This window comes from Amblyomma mixtum, chromosome 1 (genome assembly GCF_055824585.1).
Source record: "Amblyomma mixtum isolate Tamu chromosome 1, ASM5582458v1, whole genome shotgun sequence".
NCBI classification, from domain to species: Eukaryota; Metazoa; Arthropoda; class Arachnida; order Ixodida; family Ixodidae; genus Amblyomma; species Amblyomma mixtum.
In genome coordinates, this window is record NC_143012.1 from 132,606,249 (window position 1) to 132,632,761 (window position 26,513).

Below are 26,513 nucleotides of genomic sequence, written 5' to 3' on the forward strand. Positions count from 1 at the left end.
CCTGCCGCAACCGCCCTGCCGCCGCCATCCCGGTGTCCTATCGCACTGCCGCCACTGCCCTGCCGCTGTCACCCTGCCTCCCTGCCGCCGCCACCCCGATGCCCTGTCGCCCTTCCGCCGCCACCCTGTCGCCCTGCCGCCACCTGCCACCGTCACAGCCCAGCTGCCGCCACACTGCTGCCCTGCCACTACCGCCCCGCTGCCACCACCCTGTCACCGCCATCCTGCCTCCATGCCGGCACTGCCCTGCCTGCAGGGTGGCACCGCCACCATGCTGCCCTGCCGCCGCCACCCTGCTACCCTGTCGCCCTGCGCCACCACCCTGCCACCGCCCTGCCGCTGCCGCCCTGCCGCCGCTGCCCTGCTGCCCTGTTGCCCTGCCGCCACTTTCCTGCCACCACCACCACTGCCTTCCGCGCTACCACCCTGCTACCCTGCCGCCACCGCCGCCCTATCTCCATCGCCCTGCCGATGCCACACTACTGCCCTGCCTACCTGCCGCCACTGCCCTGCAGCCCTGTCGCCACCATCCTGCTGTCTTGTCGCCCTGCCACCGCCAGCCTGCTGCCTTGCCACCACCCCTGCTGTCCTGTTGTCCTGCCACTTCCACCCTGCTTCCCTGCCGCCACAGCCCTGCAGCCACCATCCTGTCACCCTGCCTCCACCATTCTGCCTCCATGCTGCCATAGCCCTGCTGCTATCGCCCTGCCACTGCCGCCCAGTCTGCACAGCCCTGCCGCCACCACACTGCTGCCCTGTCGACCTACCACCGCCACCCTGCTACCCTGCCTCCCTGCCGCCACCGCCCTGCTGCCCTGCCGCCGACACCCTGCTCACCTGTCACCCTGCCGCCGCCACACTGCGAGCGTCTTTGAGCGAGCGTCTTTGAGCGAGCGTCTCCCCTACACCGCGTGCTAACGCATGAAATGCGCGGGAACGCCGCTCGTGGACATTCCAGCGTCTGCGCTACGTGGATGGCATCTTTCTCCCTCTCCCAAAACGTAACGGCGATGTGATCCCTCAGGATTGTGTGTGTGTGATTGGTGCCGCAGGCAACTTCCTTCCTCGGCAGGCCCGGCCACCATCTAGAGAACCTAGGTAAAGGGAACACTTTAAAACCTCGGCAGCGAGTACGGCCAATGGGCTCTCATCAGATGGTCTCATCATGTGCTCTCCTCATGCAGCGTTCCAGCATTGAGCGTCTCGTTACCGAGCTCCCTTGTAAATAATGTAAATTTAATTGTATAAAGTTATCTCTCCTTGTCTTTTCCCGCAGCTTCGTCTCCGACCTCCTTCATTCCCTCTCCGGTCCGACCATGCTACCTGATCTTTAACACCTGTCTCCACCGCCCTGCCGCCGCCACCCTGCTGCCCTGCCTCCATGCAGCCACCGCCACCCAGCTGCCCTGTGGAACCTGGGGAAAGGGAACACTTTAAAACCTCGGCCGCGGTAGAACTTCCTTCCTCGGCAGGCCCGGCCCATCTAGGGAACCTAGGGAAAGGGAGCACTTTAAAACCTCGGCCGCGGTAGAACTTCCTTCCTCGGCAGGCCCGGCCCATCTAGGGAACCTAGGGACCTAGGGAAAGGGAACACTTTAAAACCTCGGCCGCGGTAGAACTTCCTTCCTCGGCAGGCCCGGCCCATCTAGGGAACCTAGGGAAAGGGAACACTTTAAAACCTCGGCAGTGGTAGAGAGGCGGTGACGAAGCGCGGCTACGGCCGCTTATCTGTTCTTGCAGCCAGCGTCCCCTTTGGCGGACGCAGTTGTTGCTGCGACGCGCGTCTTTTCTTTCTTTTTTCCTTTTCCTCTGATCTTCTAACTCTCCTCTATCTGCACGTGGCAGCGGTGGTGACTTGGCTCGAGCCAGTAGGCAGGCCCGTGCAATTTCCTTTTCATCCTTCTTTCAGTCACAACAACAATAACAACGGCCGAGGAGCTCTCATCAGATGGTCTCATCATGTGCTCTCCTCATGCAGCGTTCCAGCATTGAGCGTCTCGTTACCGAGCTCACTTGTAAATAATGTAAATTTAATTGTCTAAAGTTTTCTCTCCTTGTCTTTTCCCGCAGCCTCGTCTCCGACCTCCTTCATTCCCTCTCCGGTCCGACCATGCTACCTGATCTTTAACACCTGTCTCCACCGCCCTACCGCCGCCACCCTGCTGTCCTGTCGCCCTGCCGCTATCGCACTGCCACCGCTGCCCTGTCTCCACCGCCCTGCCGCCGCCACACTGCTGCCCTGCCGCCACCGCTCTGCCGCCGCCACCAACCTGCTGCCCTGTGCTGTGGAACGCCGACTAGCCACGAAAATCACGTTGGGTCAACGCCTGGATTACCCACGGAAGCAGCGTCTGTCTGCCAGGAAGTTTTCAGCGAGCGTCTCCCCTACACCGCGTGCGAACACACGTTAGAACGCATGAAATGCGTGGGAACGCCGCTCGTGGACATTCCAGCGTCTGCGCGACGTGGATGGCATCTTTCTCCCTCTCCCAACACGTTACGGGGGCGTGTTTCCTAAGGAGAGAGTGTGTGATGGGTGCCACAGTGAACTTCCCTCCGCGGCAGGCCTGGCCCTCATCTCGGGAGCCTAGGGAAAGAAAACGCTTTAAAAACTCGGCAGCGAGTACGGCCGAGGCGTCTCATCATCGAGCGTTTCAGCATCGAGCGTCTCGTCATCGAGCTCCTTTGTTTGTACATAATGTAAATTAATTGTATAAAGTTTTTTCCTTCTTGTATTTCCCGCATCCTCGTCTCCGACCTCCCTCATTCCCTCTCCGGCCCGACCATGCTACCTGATCTTTAACACCTGCCACCACCACCCTGCTGCCCTGTGCCACCGCCCTGCTGCCGCCAACCTGCTTTCCTGCTGCCACCATCCTGCTGCCCTACCGCCCTGCCGCCGCCACCCTGCTGCCCTGCCTCCCTGCCGCCACCCTCTTGCCCTGCCTCCTTGCCATCACCGTCCTGCTGCTGCTACCCTGCTGCCCTGCGCCACCGCCCTGCTGCCCTGTCGCCTGCCGTCGCCGTCCTGCCGCTGCCACCCTGCTGCCCTGCCGCCACCCTCTTGCCCTGCCTCCCTGCAGCCTCCGCCCTGCCGCCGCCATCGCCCTGTTGCCGCCACCCTGCTGCCCTGCCGCCACCCAGCTGCCCTGCCTCCCGCCGCCACTGTGCTGCCTGCCACCGCCACCCTGCTGCCCTGCGCCAATGCCCTGCTCCGCCACCCTGTTGCCCTGCTGCCGCCATCCTGCCGCCGCCACCCTGCCTCCCTGCTGCCGCCACCCTGCCTCCTTGCCGCCATCCTGCGCAGTCCCCGAAGCGTGGCCTTGTGGCCTTGTGGCCTTGTGGCGACACCTTTCAATTTTCGCAAGGGCCACAGTGTGCAATCTGTTTTTTATGTCTAGGCTGTGGTACGTGATGCAAGTGTTGCATTGTGCAAGGATGAACGTACAGAGACTGCACCGGATCTTTGCCGTTTTTGTGTGGGCTGCGGACTGGGAACGCTGCAGCCGGACCAATTTGTTTAGGCGGGTGAAGGATGGCGGCCTGAGTCTGGGTCACTTATTTCTGCGGCAGATTGTAAGCAGATTTTGTTTTGTGCGCGATGTAAGCGATCCGTTTTTGCGCACTGTGTGCCAATTAAGGCTCGGAAATGCACTGCCGGACTTTGTTGTCACAACCGAAAGTTTCTCGGGACGTATTTTTGGTTACTTTAGAGAGGTTGTCGCGAGTGTTCGATTCCTGTCTGTTCGATTTTCGTATGAATATTTATCTTCTGTTAGCAGGAAGAAGTTGTATAAAGATTTGTGCGATGTAGTTCTTCCACAACCTATGTACAGGGCCTTATACAATGGAGGCCAGGGACGCGACGTACTTAAGCGTGTGAAGGCGATGCAGGTGCCGCCAGGTGCAAAAACTTTTTTCTTTAAATTACATACCGGAACACTACCAGTAAAGGAATTCTTGGAAAGGAAGCAGTTATTTCTACCTTGGGGATCACATTGTTTAATTTGTAAACAACCAGAAACAATAGACCACGTTTTTTTGCACTGTTGGGAGGGGGTATACTTTTGGGACATCTTGCAACGGACTTTAAAAAAGGAATTTCCGCTCGACGCTCATGGTATTCGGTACTTGCCTGTAGAGAGTGAGGATGGGACACCATTCGACCTCATTATGCTAATGGGCCTCCATTGTATTTGGCGCTCCAGAATGGCAGGATATCATTGCGATCCTGATGCACGGCCAGCACGGATCTATTTTCGGGAGTGCATGCATAAGTATATTGAAGTTCAGAAACTTGCTCCTGAAGCTCCCGAGTGGCTCGAAAGAGTCGAGCCTTTGGTGACGCTTAAGGAGTTTTAATATGATGAAGCCACGCACCCCCGGACGGATAGTGTTGTTAATTATTGCTCATTGCGCTCTGTAAGTGTATTTGTGTACTGTGGTTCTTGCCGAAGTCAGGCAATAAATAAAATAAAAAAAAAGCGTGGCCTTGTGGTAGAGCATCCGCCTCGCATTCGGGAGGTGCTGGGTTCGATCCCCAGTGCCGCCGGGTACCCACCGGTTTCTTTAATGGGTACAAGATTTCCCCTGGCCTGGTGCTCGGCTCTTCTAGGGTGAAATGCTTGGGAAAAGGGTCTTAGACCAAACAGTTGCCTTGGCGGATGAGTGATAAGTTCCCCTGCCAAGCAACCATAAGTCCGCCTCGTGCGGCATAAGCCCAATTTGTGGCCATTTTTTCTTTTTTTTTCACGTGGCTGGGGTGATGCATAAAATGTAGGGGTCTGGTGCAATAAACTTCAGTTGCAAGTTGGCGCCCGTCCTGTTGTGTTCGTGTCTCCTTTGTCTTTGTTGTTTTCGCGCCGTCCGAACTACTTTCAAGATATGAACCAACTAGCCCAAATCAAAGTACTTCTTGAATTACCACGCCTGTGCTAAGCTCATATCACTACCAACCAGAATCACGTCAGATACTGCCACATGTCTTGATGTGTGCATCTCGAACGTGAATGATAACAATGTTCAAGCTGGCGTTCTTTCATATGACATCAGTGATCATTTACCTGTATTTTGCTTGAGTTTTCGTTACAACAAGAAATGTGTTTCTCCTGTAGAAAAAAAGTCTGTATCGTGCAATAACAGACGACGCCTTGATGAGATTTCGTGCCCTTCTAGAGCAAGAGTACTGGGATAACGTATTCAAGGAGCGTAGCGCCACAGTAGCTTCCCAGGTGTTTTTGAAGAAATTCCAGATTTGCTACGACTTGGCCTTTCCGCTCCGAGAATGTCGCAAGAGACACAAAAGAATTAGGAAGCCGTGGGTAACCAGGGATCTGTATATCATAATAAAAGAGAAAAATCGAAAGTTTCAAGCCTTTCTTAAGAACAGAGACCCTTGTCTACTGAGTGAATTTAAACAATTACGAAACAAATTGAACTCAGATCTCAAGAATGCAAAATCGAATTATTTTCAAAATAAATTCCATGTTCAAAATGACAGCAAAAAGACATGGGACATGCTGAATACCATATTAACAACAAAGCAAGCTGGTTGCAGTGTGAAGGAAATCCGTATTGACAATGAGCTTCTGACCGGGAACGACCTAGTAAATGCAATGAATAAGCACTTTGTTAAGGTGGGTGCTAACTCAAGAGGGTACGGCAGTGCAGATGACAGGATGAATGTAACCAGCTTGCTAGAGTCGATTATGCTTGCTCCGACAACACCTAGTGAAATTGAAAAGATAATCAGAAAAATAAAAAAACCATGTCGCCTGCGGTGATGACGGGATAAAGGTCTTGCCTATTAAACATGTGTTATGCTTCGTAAGTCCTATACTATCGCACATAATAAATCAAATGCTTCTTAGCGGAGATTTCCCGGACGAATTAAAGATCGCAAAAGTCACACCTATTTATAAAAGCGGGGATGATAGTAGCATTAGTAATTACAGGCCAATTTCTGTTCTGACAGTGTTTTCGAAGGTATTTGAACATGTCATCAATAGCAGGTTAACTGGTTTTTTTAAGAAGCACCGAGTGATAACAGAAGCTCAATATGGTTTTCAAGCTGATAAATCAGCAGAGCTTGCACTCATTAACATTAAGGATAAGATAATCGAAAGCACTGAAGAAAAAACTGCTTACTCTTTGCTTATTTATAGATTTAAGCAAAGCCTTTGATACTGTTCAACATGATATTCTCTTGCAAAAACTGGAAACGTATGGCATCAGAGGAGTGGCACTAAAACTAATTCGAAGTTACAAGTGCGTTAGCACCCCTTCAATTTTACTTTTAGACAAGGAGTTGAGTTTTCTAGGTCCGCTTTAATTACGTCTCTGTTTAGCTTGGCTTTAGTTCTTTAGAACTTTTTGGCATGTTCCTTAGAACTTTTTAACTTTTTCTTAGACTCTGTATGGCTATCAGCATTTGACGCAGCTTTCGCGTAGCTTCCAATTTTTGTTCTCTTTGACTCTGCTTTGCTTCGCCTTTTACACAGTTGTTTTGTTTTGGCTTTGTTCTTTGTTTCTGCCTATTGCCTCACGATGAGTGGACAGCAGTAGACGATAATTCATTCTTTTGTTACTCGTTTATTTTGGCTCATCCTGGTCATTTAGCCATGCAGTGCTTAGGTACCGGGGTGACATTGCGTCGCCTCGATGTGCTGTTACTTCCATGTTGTGTGCAAAGATATGTATCAGTGTTAGATAGATTTCCCACGCCTGCTGCTTTATCTGGTCACGCGGGTCTTGGATGGCATTATAAAAGCTGCTCGTTTCTTTGAATAAATAGTTTAGTTTAGTTTAGTTTATGGGGTTTAACATCGCAAAGCGACTAAGGCTATGAGAGACGCCGTAGTGGAGGGCTCCGGAAATTTCGACCACCTGGGGTTCTTTAACGTGCACTGACATCGCACAGTACACAGGCCTCTAGAATTTCTCCTCCAAAGAAATTCTAGCCGCCGCGGCCGGGATCGAACCCGCGTCTTTTAGGTCAGCAGCCGAGCACCATAACCGCTGAACCACCGCGGCGGCTTTGAATAAATGTGTTGGTAGTCAGCGCCAGTCCTGTCCACTTCGTTTGTCCGTGTCTTTTCGCGCTGCATTCTTTAACCATGTTCTGAGGAAAGCCCACTGCTTCAATAACTCGAGAAAGAAACAATGGCTAGAAATGGGAACAAAACAAACAGTGTTCTTCATGCCAGTCACCGCAAAACGCAACCCACTCAGTGGTTGAAACTGAGCTTTGGGCATTTTTGCATCGCCGCTGCCCTTGAATGTTGAGGAGAGTCACATACAACACGCAATTGACCAGCCCTTTCGCTCACAGTGCAAGGCTGCTGCCGCCCGGGACCAGACAGGCAGAGCGGCTGCTGTGCGCAGTGGGCCTGGGGGAGGTCGAGGCAGGTCCCGCAGAGCCGCGGCCAGGGCCTGGGCTGCGGCCGCTGCCCGTGGCACACTCCACAGGTGGGACCAGTGATGCAGCAGGTGCACGCAGCACACCAGGCAGCAGGTGGTGCCGTCCACGGGGTCACACACCAGGCCATGCCAGCTGGGCTCGTGGGCACAGGCAGCCTGCCGAGTGCGTTTACAGGCTTACAATGTCAGAGGGCCTAATTGCACAACACCATTCTTGAGCACCAACAAGTCTGTACACAGTCGCCAAGGAATAGAGCACATGCAGATGCATACAAAGAGGAAGACAGCTGTGGTAAAAAAATAATACAGACGGATTATTGTAGCAGTACAAGCTACACGATTAGTTAACAATGCAACTGAATCAGGAAGATAATTCCACTGTGATATAGCACGCGGAAGTGCATATGAATCGATAGCCTTTGTGCAGTCAAAGTTGACTGAAAAACAAAGATGATTATGTCAGCATCTAGACATGCACAGTGGCAGAAGGGAAGGCCTTTCGATACAACACACATACTTGCGCTACTAGCCCAGAAGCAACTCTAGTTTTCCAAAGGCGAGATAGATAAATTCACATGCACTAGATTGACACTAGTTTTTAGAGATAAAACCTAGCAGCACTGCTTTGTATCGTTTATAATTTTCTTCATCCCATAACAAATTGTAGTTGGGGTTACATAACTTACTCAGGTTAGCTCCAATGATGAAACGAAAAAAATTATGGTCGATCCACGTAGTCACACCTAATTCAAATTAGGCGCGCTAGCAGTTCAGTTTTCACTTCGGTTCTCGTGTTCAGATGCAGGGTTAGTTGTCCGGATAGCGATAATGGGTTAATGGCCATCAATGCGGGACTGGTCGTTCTCTACATTCATGGATCCCTGGGAGTCTCTCTGGCTGGCACAGTGGCGCAGCGGTCAAGCGATGAGCCACTGCCTTGCAATGCCAGCTGCTCCCATCGGTGGGACTTGGGTTGCTCTTAGCCTCTCACGATTAACTGAGCTGCCACTTCACTGCAGGTGAGCAGCCTGCCACAAAAGAGGGTCGACAGACAGAAAAACACACAATGGCTGATATAGCTCACTAAAGCAAACACGTACCATACAGTGCGCTCACCCTGGTATCGTGCAGGATGTGGAGGTATTCGAAAAGATGCGTTATAGCAAGCACTGGGTGATAAAGCCTAAGTTAGCCTAGACTTAAAGAGAGAATGGAAGAAATTACTGGGGCGGAAGCCCATCAATGGGCTTGCGGTAAGAGGGAAAGCACAGGAATTCAAGATCTCGCTGCAGAATAAGTATTCGGCTTTAACTGAGGAAGACGACCTTAATGTTCAAGCAATGAATGATAATCTCACAACCATCATTACGAAGCGCATAGTAGAAATAGGCGGTAGGATGGTTAGACATACCGGCAAGCTTTCTCTGGAATCGAAAGATCTAAAGAAGAAACTCCAGAGCATGAAAACTCTGACCCCACAGACAGAACAGAATTCGCAGAGCTGTCAAAGCTAATCAATAAGCACAACATAGCGAACACATAGCGAACAACACATGTAACCAACAGAGCGAAGGTTAATATGACGAAAATCAAGCATTCTCTACGGAACGAGGATAGCCTAGAAGTGGTAAAGAGAAAATTAGATACTGGTAAAAATCATATATATGCTTTAAGAGACAAAGAAGGCTATGTCATTAGCAATATGGATAAGATTGTTAAAATTGTAAAATTGGTAAGATTGTTAATTCCTGTTAAAATCCCCAGTGGATCGACCGTATCTCTATATAATAATAATAATAAATAAATAATAGTTAAAGTAGCCGAAGAGTTCTACACAAATTTATACGGAACCCAAAGTAATCAGAACGTTAATTTCAGAGCCAGTAGGGCACAGCATTAGGGCATCCTGCCTGTAACAAAAGAGGAAGTAAGGAAAGCCTTAGGAGCAATGCAAAGGAGGAAGGAAGCTGGCGAGGATCAGGTAACAATGGATATCTTGATGGACCGTGGGGAGATTGTGCTAGAAAAACTGGCCGCCCTGTGTACGCAATGGCCTATGACTTCGAGCGTGCTGGAAGCTTGGAAGAATACTACCATGTCTATCCATAAGAAAGGGGACGTCAGGGAGTTTGAAAAATTACAGACTGATCAGCTTACTATCTGTTGCCTACAATTAATTTGCTAAGGAAATTGCTAACAGAGTCAGGACAAACTTAGGCCTCATTCTCACAGCCGCCCTGCTCTAGGTACGGCGGCGACCGATGCAAAAACCGCGGCCGCAACGGAGCGGCGTCATGTTTCAGTCGAAAGAGGCGCCGGACACCAGCTCCCGCATGTGTATGTCTGTATGTCGTGTGTGTTTGTTGTGTCCCGTCTTCTTCGCGCAAGCACGTACCCGTTCAAAGAAAAAAATAGTGCACCGGAGAAGTCGGTGGAGGGCTCCGAGGACATTCCGGAGGAATGGCAAAAGTCGCCTGTCGTTTGCTTGGCAATGTTGGTTTGTTTGCCTCTTATCGTAGAACGAAACAACACCGGCTCTGGCAAAAGTTTGGACTCAGTTTCAATAACTATCTCAACTGCACAGTTCACTGCAAAGCTCCGCATGCACAGCGCTAAAACTTATGGATACAAATGTAGAAAGGTAGTATGGGCACTGGACACTGCACTCACATAATTCTGGCCAATCAGTGAAAACGAAATGTTCAGGGAAATAATAAATTTGTTATCAATTGATGTAATGTAGAAATGATTCACCAGAACTTGCGAGATTTGTCTCCATACAATTCAGGAATTATACTAGCCATGCAACTAAAAGAATTGTAGCGCCACCTAACGCACCAGCGTGTAAAAGACAATGAAGTGAGAGCACTTCGAATGAACATCAATGGCTGCCTCGCAGAGCTGACGCGTTGGCCGCCACTTTCTTCACTAAGCGTCATGGGGATTCCTCAGTAAATGTGGACCACTCTCCCACAGAGCATTTCACTAGCATCCGCTAGTGGAAACAATCAGCGTCTTCGCCTGCCGATTGGCTAACTGCGAAGGTGGTCCCAGTTTTCAAAGAAGGTGGGAGTAGGCTTTTGGTGAACATGTATAGACCCATATCTCTGACCAGCTGTTGCTGCAAATTGATGGCGCATATTATCAACAAAGCAGTCATAACTTACCTGGAAAACAACAAACTTTTATATGTAAACCAACGGGGCTTTGGGAAGGGAGTATCAAAGGTTACTCAATTGCTAGAAATTACCCATGACATCGCGGCTGCCATTAACTCTGGCTTGAAGGTAGATGAAGAGTTCATTGATATGGAAAAGGAGTTTGATTCCGTCCCGCACTGTAATTTAATTGAGAATCTCAGACGCATTAATATTAATTCAAAAATTGTTTCATGGATCACAGCTTACCTTTCGGATCGCTTTCAGTAAGTTCAAAGTAAATATTCCAAATCCGATGCTCTCGACGTTTGCTCTGGTGTTCCCCAGGGATCCATATTAGGACCGACACTTTTTCTCATCTGCATAAATGATACTTTTTCCTTTTGTCACTTCAGATGTTGTACTAAGACTCTTTGCTGATGATTGCGTTGTATACACTATGTTCGTTCGCAAGTTGACCAAATTAGCCTCAACTTAAATCTGGCAAACATTGCGTCCAGGTGCGACACTTGGGGCATGAAAATAAATTTTAGTAACACGTCATCTGTCACCATAAAAAGGAAGAAGACTCCTAGTTACTTTACTTATCTATTATTAGGCTCTGCTGTGATGCGTAAAAATGAGGTAAAGTACTTAAGTGTGACATTCACTGAAAAAATTAGTTGGGAATCCTACATAAACAACGCATGCACAAAAGCACACCGACAACTTGCATTCATCCGACGAAAACTCTCATCTACACCATCACATGTAAAGCTAAACTCATATAAGACGTTCGTCAGACCCATTCTTGAGTATAGCGTCATAGTTTGGAACCCCCACATATCGTGTCTCAATAAGAAACTAGAAAGAATACAAACCATAGCTCTTCGTTTCATATATTCCCGTTACTCTCGTTTCGACAGTGTGACTCTTTTGCGCACCAGGGCGAGCATCTCGACATTAAGAATGGCGGTGACAGACTGCATGCATGAAATTTCTTTTCCTGCTATATCATGTTTGTGTAAGCATAGATAAAGAAACTTACTCAAAACCACCTCATCACCGCTCCAAACGAATCAACCACGACATGTGCGTAAGGCCGTTTGCTACAAGATGTGATCTGTTTAAATTTTCATTTTTCCCTCCAGCCGTAGAAGTGTGCAATAGCCTGCCCCGCCAATATATGAGTGATTTGTCACTTGATGATTTTTTGCTGGTGTTGAATCTTTTTTTTTTTTGAGGAAAGTGACTCTTGTAATTTTCTTGTTAACCAATTATTTTTATCATGAGTCATTTATTGTTTGAATCCGCAGTTATGCACTCTTCTAAGGACGTGATTTAAAGGGGCCACGACAGCCTATTTCCGTGCATACCCTGCTTATAGCATATAATTCCTAACACGTTAAGCTACAATTCCCCGAAGTTTCCGTTGATTCTGTGCAGCAGATATGTTTAAAACGAATTTTTTTCGTTTCTCTTGCGAGCTCCTTGATGGTCTGGCAACCTCTGATTGCTGACGTCACAAGGGCATACTCGCCTCACGCAGTCTGCTGCTGCGCGCTGTTCGCTGCGTTGAGGTGCTTGCTTGCACATCATAAACGGCGGTTGCTCGAAAAGATTTTTCTTTTAGCTTAACGAAATATAATGCATTTTCTGTGTTTTCTTTTCGGAAGCGATTAGCTTAGTACTCGAGGTTAGTGGTTTGGTTTAGTTTATGGGGTTTAACGTCCCAAAGCGACTAAGGCTATGAGAGACGCCGTAGTGGAGGGCTCCGGAAATTTCGACCACCTGGGGTTCTTTAACGTGCACTGACATCGCACAGTACACGGGCCTCTAGAATTTCTCCTCCAAAGAAATTCCAGCCGCCGCGGCCGGGATCGAACCCGCGTCCTTTGGGTCAGCAGCCGAGCACCATAGCCACTGAGCCACCGCGGCGGCCGAGGTTAGTGATCCTTGGGAATAATAATAATAATAATTTTTTTCTTTCCCCTTTCTAGTACAAATGCGGGCCTGCCAAAGCGGTCTTGCTCGTGGCGCCTGTTTTCTGATTATTGAGGAGACAGCAATCGGTTCACCCCTGCTTTATTATTTACACTTAGAAGCAGTGAAGTGCTCCCCTATGTGAAAAACGGCATGTGCCGTGCATGCCTTCCCCGATGTGCGCCGTGAACGGCGTCTGTCGCTGGCTGTCCTTGCCTGCTATTAAATAAACTGAAATTATCACAAGGTGACACCAGAGTAAGCTTGCCCTACGAAAGGAGCAAAGTGCCAAATGCGACTGCCTCCCCACTGCATGTGTGTGTTAGTTGAACATACATTTATTTCGGCTCGTAGGACCATTTTGCAGAACCAAGGAGCTTGCAGAAGCCAACACGACTCGAATGTTTCACTGCCCGCACCCCGCACCGACGAATAGTCGCCGCCTCCTAAATAAGTGCTTCAAGATAACAGTGTATCATATAGTATTTACTCTGCGTGCGCTAAGTCCGCAAGGAATGCGATGATTACAATTACTGCAGCCACGCGCTGAGGTTGCTTACATAGCTGTGCTCAAAGAGTACTGATCCTTTGCTTGGCATTACGTAAGGTGGGCTCTCCATGTCTTAAATATTATTTGCTCTTGCTCAGAAAATGTAGTTTGACTCTTTACACACTACGATAACATTTCCATAACAGCCGATGCTGCTACCGCCTACTTCGGAAACGATTCGCTTACGTACGGCACTTCTTGCAAATTGTTTCTGCTTCCTCCGATACTTGATTTTAAGTCGCTTTACCTGAAAATACGTTTGGACACCACTTGCATTAATGAAAACAGCCAAATTCGTTGTCCACAGTCGACGCCGACTACCGCTGCTGGCTGCATGCCAACCTTCAACACACATGCTCGATAATATCTGCCATCCTGCCGGTGACAGTGCTTCTCTGCACCAAGTGACGCAGCTTGCTTACTGTGAATTGCCTCCGTTCGTTCATCACGCAGTGCCCTCAAGATGTGTGAACAGTCCTTACCACTCCTAGGCTGCGGCATGGTCATCGACAGCAAGTTCAGTGCCAATACTTAGGCGCTGGTGCCCGGGGGACCGCTTCGGTGGGCACGAGAGCAGCGTTGCAGCCACAATGGCTAACAGACCGCCTTTGTTTATCATACAGGTGCTGCTTCCACTAGTGGGGCACAGCATCTACAATATCTGCCATCATTGGCGGTGACAGTGCTTCTCTGCACCAAGTGACGCAGCTTGCTTACTGTGAATTCCCTCCGTTCGTTCATCACGCCGTGCCCTCAAGATGTGTGAACAGTCCTGACCACTCCTAAGCTGCGGCATGGTCATCGACAGCAAGTTCAGTGCCAATACTTAGGCGCTGGTGCCCGGGGGACCGCTTCGGTGGGCACGAGAGCAGCGTTGCAGCCACAATGGCTAACAGACCGCCTTTGTTTATCATACAGGTGCTGCTTCCACTAGTGGGGCACAGCATCTACAATATCTGCCATCATTGGCGGTGACAGTGCTTCTCTGCACCAAGTGACGCAGCTTGCTTACTGTGAATTCCCTCCGTTCGTTCATCACGCAGTGCCCTCAAGATGTGTGAACAGTCCTGACCACTCCTAGGCTGCGGTATGGTCATCGACAGCAAGTTCAGTGCCAATACTTAGGCGCTGGTGCCCGGGGGACCGCTTCGGTGGGCACGAGAGCAGCGTTGCAGCCACAATGGCTAACAGACCGCCTTTGTTTATCATACAGGTGCTGCTTCCACTAGTGGGGCACAGCATCTACAATATCTGCCATCATTGGCGGTGACAGTGCTTCTCTGCACCAAGTGACGCAGCTTGCTTACTGTGAATTCCCTCCGTTCGTTCATCACGCCGTGCCCTCAAGATGTGTGAACAGTCCTTACCACTCCTAGGCTGCGGCATGGTCATCGACAGCAAGTTCAGCGCCAATACTTAGGCGCTGGTGCCCGGGGGACCGCTTCGGTGGGCACGAGAGCAGCGTTGCAGCCACAATGGCTAACAGACCGCCTTTGTTTATCATACAGGTGCTGCTTCCACTAGTGGGGCACAGCATCTACAATATCTGCCATCATTGGCGGTGACAGTGCTTCTCTGCACCAAGTGACGCAGCTTGCTTACTGTGAATTGCCTCCGTTCGTTCATCACGCAGTGCCCTCAAGATTTGTGAACAGTCCTTACCACTCCTAGGCTGAGGCATGGTCATCGACAGCAAGTTCAGTGCCAATACTTAGGCGCTGGTGCCCGGGGGACCGCTTCGGTGGGCACGAGAGCAGCGTTGCAGCCACAATGGCTAACAGACCGCCTTTGTTTATCATACAGGTGCTGCTTCCACTAGTGGGGCACAGCATCTACAATATCTGCCATCATTGGCGGTGACAGTGCTTCTCTGCACCAAGTGACGCAGCTTGCTTACTGTGAATTGCCTCCGTTCGTTCATCACGCAGTGCCCTCAAGATGTGTGAACAGTCCTTACCACTCCTAGGCTGAGGCATGGTCATCGGCAGCAAGTTCAGTGCCAATACTTAGGCGCTGGTGCCCGGGGGACCGCTTCGGTGGGCACGAGAGCAGTGTTGCAGCCACAATGGCTAACAGACCGCCTTTGTTTATCATACAGGTGCTGCTTCCACTAGTGGGGCACAGCATCTACAATATCTGCCATCATTGGCGGTGACAGTGCTTCTCTGCACCAAGTGACGCAGCTTGCTTAATGTGAATTCCCTCCGTTCGTTCATCACGCCGTGCCCTCAAGATGTGTGAACAGTCCTTACCACTCCTAGGCTGCGGCATGGTCATCGACAGCAAGTTCAGCGCCAATACTTAGGCGCTGGTACCCGGGGGACCAGTTTACTCCGCGCGAGAGCAGCTTTGCAGCCACAATGGCTAACAGACCGCCTTTGTTTATCATACACCCAGACAACACCAAACATCCGTAGGAAGTCCCAAAAATGTACGCACGTCCCACATCCCCAACAGAACGTCCCTGGGACATCCGTATGAAGTCCGCACTGGGATTATCCCGGAAACAATCGCGGCTCGAACGTTATACGGACATGACATCGGTATAAAAGCCGCGGCGGGATCATCCTGAAAACAGTAGCAGATCGGATGTTATAAGGAAGTGTTTATATTCAGAGGGTCTGAATCTTGCAGATGGCCATACAATTCTCATGAGCGCTCGAGTGGCACGCTCCACTGTACTTTTCCGACGTCTAGGTAATGTAAAAGCATTTCTGTCCCCGTCCTTTCTTAGTCGTTTTGCGCTAAAAGCCTTTACATTACCAAGATGAACCAACTCGCCCAGCAGAACGTGTTACTGAACTTCATTTTCCGACGTCTTTGGCTAGCGGGCTTGATACAGCTGTTTGGAACAAGTAAACAATAATCCATGCGATGTATAAGCGCAAGATGTCATAAAGTTCTAAGCAGTTCCAAAAGGGCCATTAGCTGAATACAGAAACCCTAAACTTTAAAACATCGAAATTAGGGAAGGGCGACCTAATTACTCTAACTGAACCTGGCTCAAATAGTCTAATTCCCGCTTTGTTATAGCTATCGAGGGTGCGCTTACACAATCTTCTCCTCCAAGCTCACAACATAACCACCTTGACGCCAACTGTATTCCCGCCTTCCGACCTTAACAGCCACTGAAGACGACAGTGACACCACGGCAAAAACAACTGGCCACCTGTTCGTGCTCTTAGAGCAGTGATCATGAAAATTAATAACGCACATTCTTTTTTGCAGTTATTTTTTGTTTTATTTAGGATCACAGTTTTATTTTTGTCTTAGGTGCATGTTGCATAAAAAGGCTCTTTGCTCATTAGCTCAATGGCACCACCATCGTCATCGCACTAATGAAACAATGCATGGAAACAATGCAAGTTATATTTGCTTAGCTCGGTGGTTTGAGGCGTGTATTAGCCAGTTTTCCGTTTTTTGGACCAAAATTTCGGGTAAATATTGCTACGGGTCGACTCAGAGAAGATGAGGCCGACGAAGTGAGAGGGCGCTTGGCGCGTGCTCGGGCTCCGAATCCTGGACTCATTTTCCTCTAAAGCTCCTAATCATTTCAACAGTTCACCGCCTGTGTCTTGGCCACTCCCCCGTAGTGGGTATGTGCCATTCTACTCGAGGCCAACCAACCAACCGACGGTGGCCTGTGTTTTGGCATCCGGTGCGCCCTGTGCTTGTGTTCTGTTCAGCGTGAGTGCACCAGTGTTCTGCGTGGCGTGAACGCCTCCTGCCACGTAACATCTTGGTGGAGGTGAGGACTTTCCCCTTCCTCTCGTTCTGGACTATCCCAACACGGAGCTTCGCAGCGGTCGCTACACCGGGACCGCTACAATGACGAAGCCCGGCGACTCGCCAAGTGCCACTGCCACTACATTCATGGTCATGGCTCATCCCCGTGACCCCGACATCTTTTCCGGTGCCTCAACTGAAAACGTCGAGAGATGGATCTCCATGTACGAACGTGTCAGCACCCATAACAGGTGGGACCCCACCGTCATGCTGGCAAACGTAATTTTCTATTTATCTGGCACAGCAAGGCAATGGTACGACACCAACGAGGACGAAGTAACGAGTTGGGACATCTTCAAGGAAAAGCTTCGCGCTCTGTTCGGACCTCCGGATGCTTCGAAGCTCGCAACCCAAAAACACCTTGAGTCGCGTGCTCAGTCCTCCAGTGAAGGTTACGTCACGTACATACAAGACGTCCTTGCCTTATGCCACCAGGTTGACACCTCCATGTCGGAAAACAAAAAGGTGGGCCACATCCTGAAGGGGATCGCGGACGACGCTTTCCATTTGCTTCTGTGCAAAGGATGTGATACCGTGGATGCCGTTATTAAGGAGTGCCGTCTCTTCGAGCAAGTCAAGAGCCGGCGCATATTTCCACAGTTTGAACGACTTCCCCATACGGCCGCCACATCTACGTGTGTTTTGCAGCAGCCACCACCTAGCCCACCTCCCACTTCGCCTCTCAACATCACCGACGCAGTCACCCGGATCGTTCGCCGCGAAATGGAGGCCTGTGCACCTGCGGCCCCTCAACCTACCACCCCCAGTCACCCCTTGCCCGATGTCTCCCTCATTCAAGCCGTCGTGCGAGAGGAACTCGCAAATTTCGACCTCTCACATGCTATCTGTTCCATCGGGAACTCTAGCGTCCGACCACCAACCAGGAATGTTTTCCGTCCAAGGGCTCCGTACTTTCGTCGCTACCGTAATCCAGCAGAGTGGCGGACGCCTGATGATCGCCCAATATGTTTCAATTGTTCCTGTGTCGGCCACATTTCCCGGCACTGCCGCAATAGATGGTTTCCGACTCCTCGCACCGAGCTTTCCTATGCCAACCGTTCAGATATGCCCCCCGTTTTCCGCCCCGACCACCTCATGACCAATCAGATTCGGCCAATGATCTCGCCAGCTCCCGACCACGTCGTTCTTCCCGCTCTCCATCTCCCCGAGGCCGGCGTTTCCGATCCCCGCAGCCCCTCCGATCCTCGGCAGCCTCATACGACCGCTCTGACTTGGAAAACTAGCTGATGCAGCTCCCGGAGGTGACGCTGCATCCACGACCAGGCCCGCAAATCCTCTACAGACCTCCCACTTGAACCAACTAGACGTTTGTGTTGATGGTGTCCCCGTTCGTGCGCTTATCGACACTGGTGCGCATATCTCTGTCATGAGTGCACAACTTCGTCGTCGTTTACGTAAAGTTCTCACGCCGGCTTGGTCTCGAGTGCGTGTCGCGGACGGTGGAACAGTTAGTGTTGACGGACTCTGCACTGCACGCGTTAGTGTTGCTGGCCATGACCTTCCGGTGCAGTTCACTGTTTTGAACCCTTGTGCTCATGACCTCATCCTCGGCCTCGATTTCCTGTCAGAACACTCCGCCCTGATCGACTGCTCGCAAGGCGTCCTACACCTCGATCTCCCAACCATCGATCCTGAACCCTTGCATTCTCCCCGACTGTATTCGCCCGACCAAGTTTCTCTGCCCTCACTAGCCGCCTTATTCGTTACCCTACGTCCTACCTCATCAGTGGCCGATGGTGACTACTTAGTCGCCCCATTTCAGATGTCTTGCTGCACCGCAACGTTGCACTGCCCCATACTGTCGCTACAATCAGGGGAAACAGCGTGTCACTACCGTTAATTAATTTCAGCTATTCAGCCCAAGTCCTTCCACCTGGCATATGCGTGGCAACGTTCTCACCTATTGGCTCCTGCCCAGTTGCCCCATTGGACCCTGCCCATGCATCAGCTCCTGCAGATCCTGCTCACGCTCCTACTTCGACTGACGCGATCACGGCAATGATGCCCTCCGATTTGCTCCCTGCTCAATCTTGTCAGTTGCGTGCGCTTCTCGAGTCCTATTCCGACATCTTCGACCTCCATAACAGCGCCCTTGGCCAAGCTCTTACCGTTACGCACCGCATCGACACCGGCGACGCTCCTCCGATCGGCCGCCGACCATACCGGGTCTCCCATGCAGAACGACAGGTAATCCAGGCGGAAGTGGCAAAAATGCTGGAGAAGAACATCATTGAGCCCTCTCACAGTCCTTGGGCTTCGCCCGTCGTCTTGGTCAAGAAGAAAGATGGCTCGTGGCGCTTCTGTGTGGATTACCGTCACCTGAATAAGATCGCTAAAAAAGATGTCTATCCGCTTCCTCGAATCGACGATGCCTTAGACTGCCTCTACGGAGCCAAATTCTTCTCCTCCATAGACCTACGCTCTGGCTATTGGCAAATTGCTGTGGATGACCAGGATCGGGAGAAGACTGCTTTTGTTACTCCTGATGGATTATATCAGTTTAAGGTTATGCCTTTCGGCTTATGTAACGCCCCAGCCACTTTCGAGCGCATGATGGACTCCTTGCTGCAAGGATTTAAGTGGTCCACTTGCCTCTGCTATTTAGACGATGTAATTGTGTTTTCTCCCTCGTTTTCGTCCCACATGGACCACCTCTCACAAGTTCTTTCCCTCTTCCGTCATGCCGGGCTGCAGCTCAACTCTTCAAAATGCCGTTTCGCGCGTCGTCAGCTCAATATATTAGGCCATGTCGTCGATGCTACGGGGGTTCGTCCCGATCCAGACAAGATCCGAGCAGTAAAGGACTTCCCAGTACCCCGTACGAGCAACGACGTTCGAAGTTTTTTGGGTCTTTGTTCTTACTTTCGTAGATTTATTCAAGATTTTGCCGACATTGCTCAGCCGCTCACCGATCTTCTTAAAAAGGATGTCAGTTTTTCCTGGGGGTCCTCTCAAGACCACGCCTTTGCCCACCTTATAAGGAAGCTTACCACTGCACCGGTCTTGGCACACTTTGATGTGTCAGCCCCTACGGAAGTCCGTACTGATGCTAGTGGCCATGGAATCGGGGCAATCCTTTCCCAGCGTCAATCCGGCACACATCGCGTAATTGCCTATGCTAGCCGCCTCCTATCCCCTTCCGAGAAGAACTACTCCATTACCGAAAGAGAGTGCTTGGCCCTCGTCTGGGCTGTTGGCAAATTTCGACCCTACCTATATGGCAGGCCATTCACAGTTGTTACAGATCACCACGCACTGTGCTGGCTCTCTTCTCTGAAGGATCCTATCGGTCGCCTCGGTCGTTGGGCGCTACGACTCCAAGAATATGACTACGTTGTGATCTACAAGTCCGGACGGTTGCACAAAGATGTCGACTGCCTCTCTCGTTACCCTGTTGCCCACACTAATACTGCGACGAGCGCAAGCGCTATTGACCTGTTCTCTCTATCGCCGTTTACAACTATCGGCGAAGAACAGCGTCGGGATGCGGAGCTTCTCTCCATCATCGATCGCCTAACGTCCGCCCACACCGACCCTTCACTGAACCGCTTTGCTCTCGTTGATGGTATTTTATACCGCCGGAATCTTCAACCAACTGGTCCTGACCTTCTCCTCGTCGTCCCGAAGCACTTACGAACAGTCGTTCTCCACGAACTCCATGACCTCCCGACTGCTGGCCATCTAGGCGTTACTCGCACGTACGACCGCATCCGTCGTCGGTTCTTCTGGCCTGGCCTCTACCGCTCAGTGCGCCGTTACGTTGGTTCTTGCGATGAGTGTCAGCGTCGCAAGCGCCCTGCATCTGCTCCCGCTGGCTTTCTTCAGCCCATTGACATCCCTCCGGAGCCGTTCTACCGTGTCGGCTTGGATCTTCTCGGCCCCTTTCCTGAGTCCACTTCTGGGAACAGATGGGTTGCAGTAGCCACAGACTATGCCACCCGGTACGCGATAACACGTGCGCTCCCCACGAGTACTGCCGCTGATGTCGCCGACTTTCTTCTTCAGGATGTCATTCTTCATCATGGAGCACCCCACCAACTGCTCACCGACCGAGGCCGCACCTTCCTTTCCGCAGTGGTAAACGACATTCTCCGCGCGTGCTCAACTAAGCACAAGTTGACGACCGCTTATCACCCCCAAACTAATGGCCTCACTGAGCGACTCAATCGCACGCTTACCGACATGCTCGCCATGTACGTCTCCTCTGATCACCGAGACTGGGACGTCGCACTCCCATACGTTACATTTGCATATAATTCACACGCCACGACACTGCCGGCTACTCTCCCTTTTACCTCCTGTACGGCCGCGAGCCTCAACTGCCGCTTGACACATTGTATCGAACATCTCCTCCCCCACATTCTGAATACGCCCGTGAAGCCATTGCCCATGCCGACCATGCTCGCCAAGTCGCCCGTTCCCGCTTGCAAGCCTCCCAATCTTCTCAGCAACAGCACTATAACCGCCGCCACCTGGACAGTGCCTTCTTGCCTGGGTCCCTTGTATTGCTCTGGGTGCCTTCTCGCCGTGTAGGGCTCTCGGAAAAGCTTCTTTCTCGATATGTGGGCCCATATCGTGTGCTGCGCCAAGTCACAGCCGTCACATACGAGATTGAGCCTGCCTTCCCAGAGTGCACTTCCCGTACTCCACCCTCCGATATTGTGCACGTGTCGCGCCTCAAGCCCTACCACCTACCTTCTTCTGACACTCGCTAAGCAGCACCGCGACGGTGCTTTTGCGCCCGGGGGTCATGCTACGGGTCGACTCAGAGAAGATGAGGCCGACGAAGTGAGAGGGCGCTTGGCGCGTGCTCGGGCTCCGAATCCTGGACGGTGGCCTGTGTTTTGGCATCCGGTGCGCCCTGTGCTTGTGTTCTGTTCAGCGTGAGTGCACCAGTGTTCTGCGTGGCGTGAACGCCTCCTGCCACGTAACAATATTGACGTTCCTACAGCATGTTGGTTGCGTAACGCGCGTATTTTTTTTTACGTATTCAGCAGGGTTCCAGCACATGCGGCAAGTGAAAGTAAGTGGCAGTCGGTAGTCCTCCCCTGGTGTGTGAGCCGTGTAGCGTGATTCCTAGCTTTTGAAGTAATTTTAGCGGCGGTATTAAAGTTAAGTGACTGATGCTGGCTCAGCATGAGCAGAAGCTTACTGGATGCCACTATATTAATCTGGTGACAGCATAATGACTACGGTGCCGAGGAGTACTGCTTACAGGCGTGCACGCCGAGAGGCACGTCGTGATATTGAGCTATTAGCGTCGGCTGCTAGCGATGGTGTTGCATACGACCCTTCTTAATCTGATCCGTGTGCTGCTGCAAAGCCGCAAGAGCAACTAGATCCTAGCTTGTCGCATGTTCCGTGCCTTCAACATTCGACTGAATATGCGCCTAAAGTTCCTGTTTTAATTTTGATTTGGTTTATTGGTTTCTTCGGGTTTAACGTCCCAAAGCAACTCAGGCTCTGAGGGACGCCGTAGTGAAGCAGGGCGAACAAGCAGGACGAGGGACGGAGACGTGTGGTGGGAATTCCGTACGTCCATGGAATTTCACACCGGCTCAAGAAAGTGGGGCGAGGTACGAAGTGGACGTGATTTTCACGGCCGAAAATAAGCTTGCGCGGATTTGTAGTGCTGTGCGTAAAAAGCTAGAGTCTGAGGGCAGTCGTGCTGGAACTGGTTGTTTGGTAGCGCACAGGAAGGAAACTAGGTTCACAGAGTGTTCACTGGAGTTGTTTACGAAGTGCCGCTCTCGTGCGGAAAAAAGTACATCGGCCAGACGGGTCGTTGTATAAACGAGCGGATGGCGGAGCATCGTAGGTCGTTGAAGGGCGCGGCTTCCTCCAATCTCGCCTTGCATTGCAAGAGTTGCGAAAAATGCTACCCTCATTTGAACAAGGCCAGCGTCTTGTTCAAACATAGCGATCAGGTATGCAGGGAGATGGTGGAGGCTTACCTAATCAAGAAAGACTCAGATTCCTGTGTGGCATCACCATCTGTGGCCTTGCTTGATAGGGAGCAGGCGATATGGGTCTTTGGCGTGATATCAGCCTGACCGTTAAGGTTGTCGTGGTTTTGTTTGTGCGCAGTTTTTTTTTTTTTGGAAGTGTAACTGACGGTCACATCACGGTGCACGCGAAGGGATAGCGGGTGATTGTGTTTTCGGGTGATTTTCGCAGTTGTGTTTTTGTGCTTGTCTCACTGTGGGCAGAATATACTTATATAGGCCTCTTCATGTGAATAAAAATTCAGTTGATAGTCTGCGCCCGTGTTGTGCCTTCTCGTTCTGTGTCTTCGTTTTTTGCGCATTTTTTCAGTATGAGTAGTGAAGGGCTCCGGAAATTTCGACCACCTGGGGTTCCTTAACGTGCACTGACATCGCACAGCACACGGACGCCTCTTGCGTTTCACCTCCAACGAAACTCGGCCGCCGCGGCGTGGATCGAATCCGCATCTTTCGGGACAGCAGCCGAGCGCAGTAAGCACTGAGCCGGGGCGGGGCTGTTTTAATTGATATTAACATCTTGGGTCGAGGATTTTTCGTTCGAAACTGTTTATATTTTTCCTGTGACACTGTGCTGAGAGGTGATTGATTTTGAGAGAGCACTGAATTCCGTAGATTATTTCAGTAGATACTGTGAAAACATCTGCACATCAGCCTGTGTAGTTAGGTAGAATCATGAAATGTAGTTTTAATTTAACTTGGGTATTCTTAGCCTGCTAAGTCCTCACGCACCTTTCTTTACTTGGCCGTCTGTTTGGGGTGGTTTTACTCCTGGAAGTATTTACAGTTACTTGTGCAAGGATTAATTCCTTGCCGCAAGTACCATTTGGTGCCAACACCATGTGAAGGTGCTGCAATTTGTATATTGTGCTGCAAGTTTTTTTTTCAAATGCAGTCAGTGATTGAAAAAAAAAGGTGAACTGAAAGAAGAGTCTATATGTATTGGGTCTTTTTTGTCTTCCAGCAAGGCAGCCTATTTCAGCATTGGCCCAGGTGGCAGGATTTCTGACATGACTCTTCTTTTCGATGACACTATAGCAGAACCGAAAAGAAGACTGCCTAGAATGAGAAGCGAAGCAATATCTTGAAAACGTGTCACTTTATTGATATCTAGCAGTTGTAGTATACTTAAGTGTCTAGAAATGCGATGCTTTGTGCATGAACAATTTTTTTTTCTCTGACCAAGCTGGGCATTTTGTTGCCCATCTGAAATTTGCTTGTATCGAGCTATACTTGCTGTTTTGGTCTCTAGTCCCACTATCCTTGTGTAAATTTGTTCCTGACTGCTACTACTAGAGTTATTTTTCACCCCCGTAGTGCGTTTGTATTGCTGTTCCAGCAATAAAAAAGAGGATATGTGAATTTTAATGACTTTTATTGTCTATGTAAGAGATGACCATAGTTCCTGTGGCTTGTAGCAGTCTTATAAATTGTTGATGTTAATATCACACTATATGCAGCGTGTTTTAGATTTTTTTCTTCTGGCCGTGCTAGTTGCCTTAAAGCCCACCTACTCCTCATGCACTCCACATGCTTTTTATTTCTAGTCCTGTGCTTGCTGAAATGTGATTCTGAATGGTAGTGCTTGTGTCAGTATTTTAACCTCTGATCTGTGTCCATGTATTGCTGTTATAGCAAAAAAAGGCTCATTTGTGATTTAATAATCTTTATTGCTTTGAGTGGGAGAAGCATAGTTCCTGTACCTTGTAGGAGTCAGACAACCTGTCTTATTTTAGTCATTCCACATGCAGCTTGACTGAAATGTTTATCTTCTGACCATGCTAATTGCCTTGAAGGCCACCTACTGCTTATGCACAGATATATAGGGAAGCGCACCTGAAGTTTGCTCCCACTGCACCAGCGCCACTTCTCCCCTGCCGGTCATTTTGGCATTTCAGTCCGGGCACGTCACCGGCGGAGCGCATTGAGCCAGCTGCCTGTCGACTGGTACGCGCGTGCTGCTCGCGCCGCTGGCACTCTTTCATGTTGACGATGAAGATGGAACGCCGACCAAAGAAAAACAAAAACAAGAACAGACGTTCCGGCTCCCGTACGGGAGCCTTGTTCACATTGAAATGAAGCAAGTAGCTCAGTGGCATTACATATGCTTGAAAAGAGGGCGCAGGGAGAGTGCCTAGACTGGGTTCAGATTTCCATCGTTGCGGTTGAGGGTGTGACTAGTAGTTTGGATGATTAATGATTCCAAGTGCAGGCGAGGGCGTAGCTTCTTTTCCGTTGAAAGCACGTATGCCCGACCCCAGTCGATGTCATGGCCTGTAGATACTGCGTGCTCGGCGATAGCATTGGAATCCACTTTTTTGTTACGTACATCGTTACTATGTTCTTTTAGCCGCCTTTCGAAGTTTCCGGTTTCGCCAATGTATGCGTAGTCACAGTCGGAACAAGGAATCTTATACACTACGCCAGGATATTTTTCTTTGGGAAGGGGGTCTTTGACGTTTACCAACGCATGGCGCAGTTTTCTTGTCGGAACGTGGGCGATATGGACGCCAAAGGTGCGCATGATGCGCGCTAAAGCCTCGCTTATTCCGGGAGCATAGGGCACGGCAGCACGCTTCAAGGGTGAGAGAGGAGTATCGCCTGCTGGGCGACATAACTGTTTTTCCACAGAGTGCACAAATGAGGTCGGGTAGCTGTCGCTTGAAAGTTCTCGTCGTACAGTTTGGAAATCAGTGGTCTGGTCTTCAAGGGAGCTGCAGATGCGTTGGGATCGTTTGAACAAGGACATAGCGACTGATTTCTTCTGTGTAGCAGGGTGAACCGAATTAAAGTTGAGGTATCTTCCGGTGTGAGTCGGATCTTCATCGTCAACATGTTTGTCCCCGACCAGACGAGTTTTCGTCGAACTCTCGACTTCACTCTCTTTCATTGTGAGCACGCGCCGTCCTGCTCGCGGCCGCACAAAAGAGGTGTTGCCGCTCGCTGCGAGTCATGGCTGGAATTCCGCGACGTTCTAAGGGTGGAGAAACTTGTTTTGTCAGGGGCTGTCACAGTAGTTCTCTGAACATCAACGGCCAAGGACTGCCCGTGGAATTCTACAGATTTTCTGGACATGTCCTACCTTCTTGGGGAAAAAAATAATATTGGAAAATTGTAACGTACAGTAATCGAAATATTGAAGGTAATTGTCCACCCTTTCTATATGCAGGAAAATCTTAAAATTTTTCATTGCTCGTATCGAGCAGTTGACGATAGGAAAAACGTTAGTACGAAAAAAAAATGCAAGCCTATCGATGGGAGATTGCTATAGCGAAATCTTCCAGTATATGAAAAAAAAAATGCGGTCACACTCTCTTTTCCGTTCAAAAGTGTTTGTCCGGAATTGTTGGGTATGAAATGGATGAGAACGCGAAACGGCAGGCGTCGATAGCTGCAGGGTGAAGTAAGCGTTTTTCTGTTGCTAAACACGTTTGGTATGTTGGACGCGTAAAATTCTGAGCAGTTATTGCTGTAATTCACTAAGCATGCAGTGTTTAGTAAAGCTCGCGCTAACGAAACATTTTTTTGCCATTTTTTTTTATTTTGGAGGCTGACAACAACAGCTAGCGGCGTTGTGTGAGGCAAGGTAAGTGATCGCCTCAATGTTCCGAATTG

The 26,513-nt window shown here is 50.1% G+C and overlaps 2 protein-coding genes across 2 annotated transcripts in view; one reads left to right on the top strand and one right to left on the bottom strand.

Annotated features, from left to right (window-relative positions):
* LOC149367623 (uncharacterized) overlaps positions 1-26,513 on the bottom strand; it is a 225,783-nt gene that overhangs the window by 138,064 nt on the left and 61,206 nt on the right. Inside the window, exon 2 of the mRNA XM_089556426.1 lies at positions 7,329-7,575. Within this exon, the coding sequence (XP_089412552.1) occupies positions 7,329-7,575 (247 nt within the window). The remainder of the gene's footprint in view (positions 1-7,328; positions 7,576-26,513) is intronic.
* Positions 8,256-26,513, top strand: part of LOC149367625 (uncharacterized) — a 71,972-nt gene continuing 53,714 nt past the window's right edge. Inside the window, exon 1 of the mRNA XM_089575485.1 lies at positions 8,256-8,380. Coding sequence (XP_089431611.1) covers positions 8,256-8,380 — 125 coding nt within the window. The remainder of the gene's footprint in view (positions 8,381-26,513) is intronic.